The 14,512-nt window shown below is 55.6% G+C and overlaps 1 protein-coding gene across 1 annotated transcript in view; it reads left to right on the top strand.

Moving 5' to 3' along the window:
• The window catches only part of ITGA11 (integrin subunit alpha 11), a 122,602-nt gene that overhangs the window by 73,682 nt on the left and 34,408 nt on the right, over window positions 1-14,512 (top strand). Inside the window, exons 10-12 of the mRNA XM_036269899.1 lie at window positions 78-148; window positions 8,708-8,852; window positions 10,610-10,758. Coding sequence (XP_036125792.1) covers window positions 78-148; window positions 8,708-8,852; window positions 10,610-10,758 — 365 coding nt within the window. The remainder of the gene's footprint in view (window positions 1-77; window positions 149-8,707; window positions 8,853-10,609; window positions 10,759-14,512) is intronic.

Below are 14,512 nucleotides of genomic sequence, written 5' to 3'. Positions count from 1 at the left end.
GCTGTGGATTACGCTGCAGGTGTGTGTGGCACTGTCATCAGACGTGGAACTGACCTCTTTCTGCCCCTCTGTCTTAGGCACCAACAAGAACGAAACCTCCTTTGGGCTGGAGATGTCCCAGACCGGCTTCTCTTCTCACGTGGTGGAGGTACACACCGGTTCGGAACCACCCTCCGCACACTCAGCGCCCCGGCCGGCTCCCCTGTCCTGGGCTGTCTCTCTCCCCCTTCTTTCTCTTGGAGTCTCTCTGCCTCCCGTTTTCTGTGGCTGGAAGAGAGAATCAGGTCTTCGACAGTAAGTTGTCTCACCCTCTCTGTGCAGAGTCCTGATGGGGACATTTCCTGCAGCACCAATGGTCCCATCTAGTCCACTGAGCCTTGTGCGATAACTAGGCCAGTGTGGCAAAACCAACTGCACGTGACCGAGGAGGCCTGTGCGTGAGGGGCACAGCCCTGAACCAATGTTAGGAGGGCGCCCAGATGTGTCCACATGGGCCCCCTCTCGGTGCGAACTCACATCAGATTTCAGAGGTCCCAGGTGGGCATATGGTAAAGCACATCCATCTGGGGCTCTGCACCCCAGGCCCAGAGCCTCAGGCCGTCAGTCACCTTCTACACACTTCACCTGGTTCTGATTCACAAGTTGGGGCTGAAACCTCACAGGATTGCCAGAGGGACAGAGGAGTCACCGGTGAAAACGCTTTATAAACGGGGTACGAGCCTGCCTGGAAGTACCCGTGCCGGGAAGCCACGTGGGAAGCCTGGCTGTGCCGGGACCGGTGCGAGCCTCCTGGGCGTGCTCTGAATAGACAGGTGTCCAGCTATGTGCACGGGTTCTGCCAGCTCCTCCAGGAGGGACAGGGCAGGGTTTCTGTTCCCGGTTTCAGAAACCAAGTCATAGAACGGGTGAGTGACCGGCTGACGTGCTCTCGGTGAGAGAAATGCCCATCGCAGGCTCTCACCCCACTCCGAGCGAGCGGCTGCTCTGTAGGGGAGTGTGGAGTCTTGGGGTCCGAGTCAGAAATCCCCGAGTGGAGCGAGGGGCCGTATGACAACAGGCAGCAGGCAGAAGCGTGGAAACAGCTCACGCTCAGCTTTTCCTGCGCAGCATCTGAACAGTCCCGTGCCCACCTCATACAGCAAGATGTACATGTAACTGCCTGTAACCCTAACAGTCAAGGTATGTGCAGGGCACTGTACACCCTTCCAGGAATTCCAGATTCCTGCACCCGTTTCATGCTGAGTCCTGCCAAGTCGGCAGGTGGGAACGGTTGTCCTGTGATCACAGCAAATCTTCCCAGGGCCTGCTGCATGCTGGGTCCTGTGCTGGACCCCACGAGGTGCAGAGGCAAGAGCCCTGCCCCCAAGGAGCTCACAGCTCGCAGTCCGAGGGTGATGAGCTGGCGGGAGGACAGGCGAGAGCGTCCCTCCAACGGGCCAGGCAAGTCATGTGCTAGTCAGGACTCTAGTGCCGGTCTCCAAACCTGGGGTCAGAGAAAACTGAGCAAGGAAATCCAATTTCATTCAATCCAGCAAGCGTTTATCACCAGAAACCAGAAGGAACCCAAAGGAACCAGAATTCCCTCTTGCTGCCAGGATTCTGTCAACGTGCCAATAATCCCAAGCAACAGCCCTTGGCTTTGAGGATAGGATACGGAAACTACAGACTTCTCCTAGGTAAAAATGTGCAACTTCAGGCGGCCCCCATCCATGGGGCCCTGTGAAGACTCTCTGCTCACTGGTGGAGCCGCCTGTACACAGCTAATGCTAATCAAGACAGCGTGTGATCAGGGTCTTATAGAAGGAGAGGCCCAGGGTGGGGGCCGTCAGGGAGGGACCTGGGGAGGGGCTGGCCGAGGGCAGGCCCCTGAGGACCAGGATTTCTGCAGCCACGGTGGCAGGGAGAAGAACGTTGGAAGTTTGTGGGCACAGCACTGGGGCAGTCCGAGCACACGAGGGGCCAGCCGGATGTAGGCCCCGAAGAGAGAGGGGTGTCCCCTGCCTCCTTCATTCATTCCGTGACCATTTCTTGAGCATCTCCCTATGTGTCAGGCTCTGTACCGGGAACTGGGGACATATAAATAGATGAAGATTAAGGCAACATTTTAGCTGACAGAAGCTCGAAGTCGAATTGGGAAGAAAGATTCTTTAAACATAACTTCAGTCTCCTGCTCCTCGTACTATGATCTGTGTGTACCCAGAAACCAGGGAACCTTGAGAGAAGGGAAATGAAGATAAACTTCAGCTCTTCGGAGTACTTCGGTGGAGCCCTGAAAATGGCCCATCCGGCTCAGTGTGTGGAGCACGGCGAGTCCTTGAGGACCTGTGGTCCCCGGCTGCAGGAGCTCAGAGCCCCAGCCTGTTGTTTAGGTCAAGGTCATGCACTGCCCTCTTCAGCTTCTACGTGCCCAGCTCTTTTTCTCTTGCCCAGTCAGAGAGACCTGGGTGCCTCTCCCCATCCTGTAGATACAGACCCCAGTTCTTCTGTCACCCCGAGTCTTCTTTTCAAGTGACAGGCACCTGGAATTTTTTATGTGATAGGACTTTAAAAGAGAAGATAATTACATCAGAATCTGGGACTCCTTAATTCTTTAAAAAAAAACAAAACAAAAAAACTTTGCAGGAAAACCCAAAAGAATGGTGTGATGATGACTGGTCTGGTGCCAGCCACTGATGCCATCGTCATTGGCCACAGCCAATCTGTCCCTGTGAGTCTGCTCCTCAGACCTCATGCTCAGTCAGCTCTCTCTGGGGGTCAGGGGTGGGTGGGTCCAGCCTTTTAGCTTTGCTCAGAGCAGGTCCTGAGCCCAAGTGAGTCCATCTCCTGGGCGAGACCCCAGGCTTTATCTGCCCCTGGAATGCCCCACCTTGACAGCCTCAGACAGCTACTTCCTGCAGATGCGCTGAAGGAGCCTTCAGCTGCTGAGCCTGTGCCGTTGCCAGAGGAAGGGTCTCCAGCCCTGGGGGAGGGGCCCAGTAGAATGTTCTCAAATGGCCGAGGAAAGGCCCAGCAGCTCATCGCCTGGTCTGCTGCCATCTGTCAATAAGGAAACCACCCTTTGAGTTAGGAAAGGTAAAAGCAACCAGAGGAAGGAGGGACCAGAGCCCAGGGTAGGAGAGGAGACCCCAAGACGTCGCCTGGCCTCCCGAAGAGCTCGAGGCTCCAGGCCACAGAAAATGCACCCCACGTTGATGGAGAAGATCAGAGCCACTGGGGAAAACCGAGAGAGCTGGAGCCGCCCCAGGAAACTCTAGTCTTGATCTGTAAAAAGGGAAAGAGAATATCCTGGAAATTACCATCAGGAAGACCGGCTACGGCTCCCTGGCCAATTCTAGAACTGATTTTGAAGCCAATACTTTCATTAGCTTTTGGAAGTACATGTGAAGGTCACTAATAGCTGGAATAGCTTCTCTTACTGCTGGCTGTCTGCTGAGGTGGTAAACTCCCTGTCAAGTTGGGTAATCAAGAATAAACTACCAGAAAGCTGGCAGAAGGGATCCGTGCCTCACAAGGGTGCATGGACTCTAAGAGTCTATAATCCCCCTGGGCCACAAGGGAAAAGTGTGGAGGCAGGAAGAGGACCATAAATAATTGATGCCCATGGGTGATGCATGGAGCTGCTGCGGGGCTTCTACACGAGGACTCGGCAAAGGAATTTTACATTAAACACCCCACACTGCAGTCCACAAATCCCCTCAACAACACAAGTTTACAGAGGGAAGAGGTTTTATTAGGGTGGGTCTGCCTACAAAAATTTTTGGTGACTCACCCCAAGATAAGAAGAGATCATTTTTCCTGTAACCCACATATGATCATCTGACACCCTCTTTCCTCTTCCGCCAGTGCCCTTCCCATGGACCCTCCTGGGTTGGGGATTGGATAGCTAAGGGTATTGGCTATTGAAGCCTTAAAGCTGTAATCTCTCCTAAAAGTTTTGCATTTGAACTAGTTTTGCATATCTGATTCGATCCAAAGTGAAAGAAACTAATCCATAATGGTGAAATGACTTAGAAGCTGTGAACTCCTCCTGAGTCCCCGGAGACCTAAACCGTGGGGTAGACTCTTCCACCTGCCGGCCAGGGCAGGCAGGCCGACTCTCCCTCAGGGCTGTCCGTGGGCCCTCCCTTGAAGCCAGGACACGGTGACCAAGATCTGCTGGCATGCTGATTCCACATTGCTTACAAGGAGATTCCTGGTGGCAGGAATCATTTCCAGTTCACTAGGGTCCTCCTAAACCCAGCCATATGTCCTTGGGCTGTGCCTTGGCGCCCAGCACCCCACTCCTGGGCCTCGTCCCCAGAAACTCTGAGCAGAGGCATCTTGATCTTGAATGAGCAGTCTGGTGCCACGTGCCCCTTTCCCCCCAGAGCCCGCCCACTGCCCTGGCCACCGGCCTCTAGCGGCCCACGGGGGTGAGGGGCTTCTCTCCATGGAAAGGTTGAGGACCCGTTTCTGGGTCTTTCCTGCCCAACCCCATCTCAACATCCTGGCACTCATCCTTCCTCAGGCCCCACTTGAGCTTGTTGAAAACAAGTCTCGTGCCAGAATCCAAGCAACTAGTTAAAGTGTAATCCACCCTCTTCATGATACATTTGCCATAGAAGGGGCTCTTGAGTGTAGAGTCCTGCTCCCTCTAGGGTCACTCTGATGGTGGACACACAGGCACTGGGGAGCCACGGGAGAGCCTGAGGGAGGAGGAGAGCACTCAGTGCCTTCTGGGTGGTCTCCCTGCATTCCAGCACCAAGGACCCCCAGTGACCATCCCCACCTGCCTCCACAGTCCTGCCTGTCCAATGCCAGGAACAACTACTGGCATCTGGTATTCTCATGCCATTACTGTCTGGCTGTGCAGCCTCAGACAAATCATTTAACCTCTCTGAACCTTACTCTTTGAATAGACGTCTGGAAAATACTTGTAGAATTGAATCTTGAGTCTTGGAACTGAAGTGTGCATTTGAGACTTAAGTAATAATCGATCAAGTAAGGTTTTCTTAAAAGCCTTTCCTAACTCCACTGTGCAGCCCTCCCTCCCTCAGTGGGTCACCCCCTCCTAGGCCCCAAACTAGGCTGCCTTTGCCTCCATCCGCACACTGCTCATGAGCTGATGCGAAGACTCATTGTAGCACCAGCCTGACGGTGAGATCTGATTCTTGGACTCCTGCCTCCCGGAAGTGCTTAATGAATGAGAACAGCTACCATGTACCAAGTCCTTATTAGCTGCCAAGCATCTGCTAAGAATTAAACATGCTAATTCTGACAACAAAACAGCTGAGGACCCCGAGGCTCAGAGAAAGAGAGAAACTTGGAAGCTTACACTGCTAGAAGCTTTGGAGGAGGAAATACAAGTCGAGAATGTCTCTCTCCAGAGCTCATGCTCCCACCACGTGGCCAGGAGTTCTCCACCTCAGCCTACTGATGATCCGGGTGGATGCTTCTGTGCTGTGGGGCTGTCCTGTGCACTTAGGTGTTCTGCAGTATCCCTGGCCTCTACCCACTGGATGCCATAGCAACCCAACACTTCCCGCAGCCATGACAACCAAAACTCTTTCCAGGCATTGCCAAAGGTTGCCTGGTGGCTAAGCAGCCCCCCGTTGGAAACCACTACCCTAGATTAGACTCGCCTCCAGGGCCAGGGACGTGGCCCAACCCTGGCTGGGGACATGGACTGTCTGGAGCAAGGAGCTTGGGGAGATGTGGTCACAAGCCCAAGGAGCATTCAGCTCATCTGGGAAAGCAAGACTGCTGCAGAGAGCAGGCCAGGGGGCTGTAAGAGCTGAGCTGGCAGAACCTGACAATGGGCACTATGCTCGGGCGACTGTGGTGCAGGTCGTCCCCAGGGAGGGCACAGACTTGGCATCATCAGACCTCCTGAGGGTCCCCAAGTCTGCATGCTCATTTTTACACAGAGCGCCAGCAAAGTCGGCTTGTACTAAGGGTCAGGCACACCCTGGTAGTATCTGGTGGGAGCCCAGGTGGCCCCATAGGAAAGCAGGCCATACATCAAGGAGCATGTGCCAGGCCTGGAGCATGGGCCTCGGCTCAGCTCTCGCCGGACTGCCCTGCTGTTGGCTTCCCAGCTGGGCCTGCGTGCCTGGCTTCCTCTGCCAAGACTTTGGCCCCGTGCTTCCAGAATTTTCCAAACTCAAAATGTCTGGGCTCCCTCCGCTGGGGAAAGAGTGTGACATGATGAGATTTGCTCAGGTGGCCTTCGCTTATGCTCCCAGCCAGCCCTCTCCTCACAGAGCACCTGTCCTCAGTGGGGCTCGCCTCGCCCCCAACAGACCCCTCTCAGGAAAGGGCCTCCTCCTGGGAACACAAGCCCGAAGCCATGACCTGGTTAAACGGCGCCAGGTAAGAGCCGTGGGCCACCACCAGCCCAGTCTGCCAGGTCCAGAAGCCCCAGTGGACCCCCAATCCCCACACAGGCTTCCTGGCATCTGCAAAGCCAAAAACTCATCTTCAAAGGTTTCTCTGTGAAGCAAAAAAAGCCTGGTCTGGCCCTGGCCAGTTTGGCTCAGGGTTGGAGTGTCGGCCTACTGTCCAGAGAGACCCGGGTTCGGTTCCTGCTGAGGGCACGTACCTCGGTTGCAGTTTGTCCCCAGCCCTGGTTGGGTCGTGCGGGTGGCAACCACTCGATGTGTCCCTTCACGTCGATGTTTCTCTCTCTCTCTCTCCTTCCCACTCTATCTGAACAAAAAATGGAAAAATGTCCTCGGGTGAGGATTTTAAAAAAAGGCTGGCCTGTAGTTGCAGAGACAGGGAGGAAAGGAAGAGAGAGGGGGGAAGCCCAAATGCTGCCCTGCTCCCAGAGCAGAGCTCAGACGGAAAACCAGACGCAGGACCACCGGCTTCCAGGAAGCAGATGGGCCCCAGCTCTGCCTCCGGCTTGCTGTGTGGCCTTGGGCAAGTCCCTTTCCCTCTCCGAACCTTGAATGCTCATTTGTCAAATGCCGATAATGACACCTGTCCTTCTGGCCTCGTGCAAATGGGTGACGGGTTGAGAAAGTGTTCCAAAAAGAATGGAGCACACCCAAATTTGGGACTGTTGACAGTGATTTTGTGGTAGGAGTCCTTGAGGCCCTGGCCCTGATCCTGACCCAGCAGACTATCAGACTCGGCCGGGCTGAGGCTCGAACAGAGTAGGAGGAAGAAAGCTAATCAGAAAGCATGACATTAAACATGACCAGGTGCATCGGACTCTCCCCAGACCCGCTTATTTATAGTCATTAAAACACTTTTGAACAGCCAGTTCCACCTCTAGAATGTTGGGGTTTTTAACCATTTGATAAGATCAACTTCACTCTTCTAAGTGACACCTTGGAAATGAAACACGGAAGTTCGGCTGAAGGCCCGCAATCTTGCCCCTCCATCGCCACAGTAGTAATGTTAGTGCAGGGAGCCCCTGCCTGTGTGCTAAGTGGGTTCTGACTGTCCCAAGGCCAGATCCACATCTTTCCATCGGCACCATTGCTTTGGGGATAAAGGGAGACTGAGTGCCTCGGGCCCCAAGTGGTGGGGGACCCTCAAAACCAGACAATCCGCCAGGCTTAGAGAGTTTCAGAGGGAGAAAGGTGACCACAGCTAGTGCTCTAACAGCCCATCGCTGGGACACAATCTGCTTCCGCCCTGCGGCCCCTGATCACTGACATGACCTGGAAGGCAGCCCCTCTGCTTCCGCCCTTGTGCCTCTTCCTCTCCTGCGTGCCTGCTGTCTGCCTGCCCGCACCCGCCGGAGGGTGGCTTGTCTAAGGAGGTGGGGTGGTGGTGGGTAGGGCGCAGGGGCTGCCCAGAATGTGAGCGGGCCCAGTCCTCGGGAAAGGACCCTGGTTCAGCAGCACGGAGACTTCACCTCCGGGAGCCAGCGCTTCCTGTCTTCCTGCCCAAGAACTGCGGCATCCACTTACCCTACAGTTAATGACAAGCTCTGTCCTCAGGATGTTGCTTGTCATGATGTGACCCTCTCTCTCAGCCTTCCAGACCCATCACACAGCTCTCAGTTCCCTGAAACCAAAGGCTCTAAACTCTCTCAGCCTCAGGGTCTTGGCACAAGTTGTCCCCACCTCCTCCAATGTCTAGATGAGCATCGCTTGTTCAGAAGCGCTTTGGCCGAGCCCATCCCAGTCTAAAGGAACCCTCACGGCGACACTGGTACATCCCTCATCGCATCCCTCACCGTTCGCCGTGATTGCATTGATCTGTGCATTCGCTCAGGATCTCTGAGCTCCAAGCGGTGTCTGGCACAAAGTAAACACCGGTGAATTTTTACTTAAAAACGAGGAAGTACGAGTTACACACCGGGAAGCAACTGCAACACTACAAAGGAACGCGGAAGGGGCCAGGTCAGGGGCACAGCGCGAGGAGGGTCAGGAGGAGGGACAGTGACGATTTCCTGGAGGGTTCTGAAGCCCATGCAGTAATGCACGTCTTGTCATGTATTTGGAGTTTCTTTCTAGAACATTCCTTCTCCTTAGATCCCATCCTTGGGGACTAGCTTGACCCATTTTTACTCTAAGGATGGGTTGGGGCAAGAAAGTCCTTGACCATTCAAAACCCAAGGATTCTGGCTACAAGTTGGGCTGTTAACTAATGAACCCAGGAGAAGGCACCCAGGTGGCTGGCAGATGCTTCATGGCACGAGACCAGGTGTAGCTTCCCCAAGAGGGGCGCCTGGGGGACAAGAGCTGACATGTGTCCCTCCCCGATGCAGGATGGGGTTCTGCTGGGGGCCGTTGGCGCCTACGACTGGAACGGAGCCGTGCTGAAGGAGACCAGCGGCGGGAAGGTCATCCCCCTCCGAGAGTCCTACCTGCAGGAGTTCCCCGAGGAGCTCAAGAACCACGGCGCGTACCTGGGTGAGGCCAGAGTCGGGGCGGCTGATGGGCAGTGGGCGAGGAGGGGACCCGGGGGAGCCAGCACCCACCCACCCACGACACTGCCCAGCAAGGAAGCAGAATAACGACAAGCCATGCCCCTGTCCCTGAAATGTGCTCCAGTGGATCCTTCTAGACGCTCTCGATGCTTCTAGAAGCCCTGGGTGGGTGGAGCCAGGCTGAAGGACCCTCATGAAGCCCAACTGTCTGGCCTTAACCTGGTCACTGTGGGTGGGATCCTGAGGGAGCCCTCCCCGCCTCCCCGCCTCCCGGGGCTCCTCCAGTGAGGGCAGCGAGGGGATCTCTGCAGGATTCCTCCCTGCTGCCCCAAGGGCGAGAGGAGTCTGGGGAGGAGACTGGGAGGCTCTCTGCCGCCACACTGAGGAAGCCATGTGGCCTTCTGGCCCGGGTCCTCTTGCCAGGCCTTCAGGGAGGCTGGTTCAGCTTTCAGGGTGGCCCCGCCTGCTGGCCAAGGAGACACGGGGGACCTGAAGCCCCTGCCAACAGACTGGTGGAAGCAGGAAATTCTCAGTGCTGCTTGGAGCTTTGAGAGTCAGCCCCAGCCTCCCCCCCAGGACATTCAGCCGCCAGGCCTCTCCCCCCGCCACCCGGCCCTCCTGGCATGGAAGTCCAAAGGCCCAGGGCCGATCAGAAACATTTCAGCAGTGCTACTGAGGGCTCAGCTCAGGAGAAATCTCCACTCCACACCACCAGAACAATCCCGCCCTGCCCATGGGTATTTATGGTTGTGCTAAAAACGCAGCCACGCTAGCTCCCCTGTGCCATGTCCTGGCCTTCACTGACCTTTCAAGCCCCACCTCCCAGAACACACCTCCAGGAGTCGAGGAAGTTGTGTCTGGAACCAGAGTAGACACCCTCCTCCTCCCACGCTCCTGGCCACTGAATCAGCTCGTTGGTGCCTCCTGTAGCCACTTTGGAAACAACCGGTAGGACCCAAGTGACAGGTGTGCGCGCGCGCACACACACACACACAGCGGAAGGATACACCTGTTCCTCAGGAACAGCCCAGGACCTGCCATCTGAAACTGGGTCCAGAATGCCAGGTCGCCTGGCAGAACGCAGCACTCTCTGCTTTGCACACCTGCAGGGCCTGCTTGCAGGAGATGCTGCATGGCCCCCTTCTGGGTGCTGGGTGTCCCACTTGAGAGGCACCGTGATCAGGCAACGCCATCCTGAGAACACAGAGGACACCTTACCAAAGAGCCCCTGGGTTTCCATGTCTTCCTCTTCTGCGTGGCGTATGTGTGGGCTGAGAGGAGCCTGGGGGCTCCCTCCTTTGAGTCTGCAAAGCTTTGGGGCTGCAGGAATCCCTAAGTCCTTACACCTACACTAATTTTCATGAGCCACTTAGCCAGGGTTTATGGGAATGAGGAGGACACTGTTTGATCTCTGAGAGACAATTAGTGGTGATCAAACACCAAGCCTGCCTAATAAAAATGAAATATGCTTAAAGTTCACCCTTCTCCCTCCTCGTGCAGGAGGAGGGGTGTGTACATTCCAGGTCAGCTATGACTTTTAGTGGCCCCGCCTGGCCACCTTTCTTCCCTCCAGCAGGGTGGGTGCAGGCCTGGGAACCATTGCCCTGCGTTGCGGCATCTGCCCAGCCTGCCGAGTGCCCCCTGCGCTGGCCCGTCGGGCACAGCGGAGCCACTCGTGGGCCCTGGCAAGGCCTGCTGAGCGTGTGGGGCCAGACACCAGCCTGTCTCCTCCTGTGGCAGGGTACACAGTCACGTCGGTCGTGTCCTCCAGGCAGGGGCGAGTGTACGTGGCTGGAGCCCCCCGCTTCAACCACACAGGCAAAGCCATCCTGTTCACCATGCACAACAACCGGACTCTCACTGTCCACCAGGCCCTGCGGGGTGAGCAGGTAACGGAGGGGGCGTTGGGGGACAGAGGGCTGGGCAAATGGGCAAGGCTGGGCCGGAGGGGTCTCTGGAGCTCATGTCTTCCCTCTCAGCAGGACGGTCCCCAGACCCACAAACATCCTTCCTGGTTGGGGAACATAGATCTCCTTCATGCCAGCCTTGGAGCTGGACCGGTCCATCCCCAGAGAGCCAGGCCCCGGTCCCTGCCTCAGCAAGGGCAAGCTGGAAAATGTGGGTGCCTCCATTTCATGGGCCTCTGCCCCTCGCTGCCAGCCTCTCCCTGGTCATGTCTAGAGTTCAGGGCTAGAGGCAGCGTCGAGACTGTGGCTTCCGGGCTGCCAGGGTCTAGGTGCCCTGAGGGTGGTCCTGTTCCTCCAGCCTCTTTCATGCTGCCAGGGCTGGGAGGGGCTGTGCTTCCACCCCCCGCGGCCCCGTGGGTCCCCAGCTTCTTTCCTTTCCCCGGAATGTTAGCGATGCGAATGGGACGGCAGCCAGTGCCACTGCCCCGGCTGGGTGTGGTGGGCACCCAGACCGGCCGCCGAGAGTCTCGTGCCAGGCGGTCATGAGCGCAGGTGGAAAGCGATGACTCCTTGGTGGTGGGACGATCAGAGAACAGGTTCTGATTTGAGCCGTGTCCATAGCTGAGACGCAGCGCAGTCCTTTTCCGTGGTCACAGAGTGGGCTCAGCTGCCTCAAGTTCAGAATCCAGGGCTCTTGCTGGAGCTGCATATGCCACCTCCGGACCCCCAACAGCCCCAACACCAGGCCTCGGCCCCTCCTGACGGCAGCGTCCAGCACCCATGGCACCCTGGGCCTAGGCTGGGCCCTGCCGGGTCCTCCCTGTCATTCCCAGCTCACCCTCAGCTGTACAGGGCCTGGGAACCACCGCCTCCTGCGTCATCTCCACTGCCCTTGGCCTCCTGCCCGGGTCTCACCAACCCCTCCAGCCTAGGAAGCCACCCTTCCCCCCTTCCTCGCGTCCTCTCAGGGGCACTGCTCTGCCCCAGCCTCCGCCCCCCGCACCCACACTCTGCCCAGGGCCGGCTCTCCTGGGAGGCCAAGGTTAGACCAAGTGCTGGAGGGAATTTGCTGATGAATTTATGACATTTTTACTGCCCAGTCCTGCCTCCAACATCCGAAGGAGAAACCGCAATGCTGAGGCAGCTAAACCAAGTGGATTCTAAACCAGCCACACGACCCACATAGCTGAGGCTACATATTTGGACACATGTCTCTCTCCCTTCCCCCTTATTTGTTCTCCGTCTGCCTCTTAATTACTTTAGGCAAGTACATCTCTTCCCTCCCCCGCCCGTGTTCATGATTCTTTTTCTCTTCTGTATTTTTATCTTTCTCCTTAGTAAAAAGCTATTCATGCTTTAGGATAGATTTCTTCTGAAAGCACCATAAGCCAGGAGATGACGGGAAGGGACAGCCATGGGCTCAGGTGTCAGACGGGCCTGCGTTCCAGCCCAGTGACCAGGCTTCTGACCTTGGGCAAGCGACACAGATTCTCTGAGTTCCAGTTCCCTCCTGGGGAGCCGATCCATAAGGAAGCCGAGGCTCCCACTGGCTAGCCTGAGGCTGTAACGCGGAGCATGCAGGGCCTGTCCTCTCCTCCCTTTCCTGGGTGACCCACTGGTTCAACAGACATTTCCTGAGTGCCTCCGTGTGCCAGGCAGGGCGCCCCCGCCTGGAGGGAACCCAGCAGGCACAGTGCCCACGCTCATGAGGCACCTGTGGAGGAGCAAGCAGAAGGGGCACCCACTGTGGGCGGGGAGTGGGGAAGGGTCGGATGCTTCTAGCAGGAAGGGACCCGAGGGAGGCAGACGCTCACGGGGAGGGAGGAGAGGAGAGAAGCGCCAACAAGAAACAAGTATGTGCAGAAGGAAGCCTCGAACCCAGCCAGGGCTTCTTTGGAGAAGAGACCGCTGGGTGTGGCAGGAGGGGTGGGGGGGCCAGACGTGGGGGCTTGAGGCGGGGGAGGGAGGAAGGGAGGGAGGCCAGTCCTACAGGGTCACACTGAAGAGTTTGGACTTTTTCCCCAAAGCAAGGAAGCAACATGGTCAGTGGCTAGAGGCCACTCTGGCTGCTGGTGGGGGTGGGCTGGAGGCAGGGAGGCCCTTTGGGTGGTGCCTGACCTGGGGAAGAAGCCGCAGAGGAGGAGACAGATGGATCTGGGCCATGTTGGCAAACACCAGGGGGGACGCACTGGGAGACTGCGGTGGGAGAGGGGGAAGGTGGAGCCAGGGAGGACCCTCTAACTGAGTGGGTGGATGTGCCCTCACTGAGGTGGGGAGCGGGGCACCCAGTGCGGGAGAGGAACACAGTAACTGCTCAAAGGCTGAGAAGAAATCATGATTCACCACACAAGGTGCTAATCCCAGAGTTATTCGTGACATAAAAAATGGAAACAAATTGCCTGGCCAGTGTGGCTCAGTGGATTGAGCATTGTCCCCTGCACCAGGAGGTCACCAGTTTGATTCTAGTTCAAGGCACATGCCTGGGTTGTGGGCTTGATCCCCAATAGGGGACGTGCAGGAGGCAGCTGATTGATGTTTCTCATTGATGTTTCTTTCTTCCTCTTCTTTTCTCTCTCTAAAATCAATAAAACCACTAAATATATGTATGTATTCTTTTATTTTTTATATGTTTTCATTGATTTTTTTTAGAGAGAGAGGGAGGGAGAGAGAGAAACATAGATGTGATAGAGAAATATTGATCGGCTGCCTCCTGCACGCCCCCTACTGCGGGTTGAGCCCGAAACCCAGGCATGTGCCCTGACCAGGAATCGAACCGGGACCTCTCAGTCCATGGGATGACGCTCAGTCCACTGAGCCACACTGGCCATGCAATATATATGTTCTTTTAAAAAACTGAAACTGCCCTGGCTGGTTTGGCTCAGCAGTTGGAGCGTCAGCCCACAGACCAGAGAGTCCCAGGTTCGGTTCCCGCTAAGGGCACATACCTCAGTTGCAGTTTTTCCCTGGCCCCGGTTGGGATTGTGTGGGTGGCAGCCGGTCTATGTGTCTCTCTCACATCGATGTTTCTCTCTCTCTCTCCCACTCTATTTGAAGATAAATGCAAAAATGTCCTTAGGTGAAAATTTAAAAAAAAATTGAAACAAGTTAAATGTTCAACAATAGAGGACTAATTAACCACTTTTGGCACATGCATAATTTTGAATATTATAGAATCACCAATGATCATGTAGTAGAGAAAATTAATAAATGCTCATGAGCCGCCCTGGCCGGTTTGGCTCAGCGGTTAGAGCGTTGGCCTGCGGTCCGGAGAGACCCGGGTTCGGTTCCCGCTAAGGGCAAGTACCTTGGTTGCAGTTTGTCCCCAGCCCTGGTTGGGTCGTGTGGGTGGCAACCACTCGATGTGTCGCTCTCATGTCGATGTTTCTCTCTCTCTTTCTCCCTCTCACTCTATCTGAACAAAATATCGAAAAATGTCCTCGGGTGAGGATAAATAAAAAATAAATAAATAAATGCTCATGATCCATCAGTGTGTGGACTGTATATACAGTACGATCCTATACTGGAAAAATGAAACATACATGCACACAAACGAGGCACACACTCAAGAAAACAGACTCAGAAAATACACTGAAATGTTCATAGCGGTTGGATATTTGGACGATGGGTGACTTTTATTTTCTTTCTTATACCTTTTCTACTCTGCCCATTTTTGCCATTGATGAAAGTGAACAATGGAAACAGAGTGAGGGTAGAGATGGCTAACAAGGACAAGGGA

Source organism: Molossus molossus, unplaced genomic scaffold (assembly GCF_014108415.1).
Source record: "Molossus molossus isolate mMolMol1 unplaced genomic scaffold, mMolMol1.p scaffold_m16_p_1, whole genome shotgun sequence".
Lineage (NCBI taxonomy): Eukaryota > Metazoa > Chordata > Mammalia > Chiroptera > Molossidae > Molossus > Molossus molossus.
The sequence above is the reverse complement of the archived record's forward strand: the minus strand, read 5'-3'. Positions and strand labels throughout refer to the sequence as shown.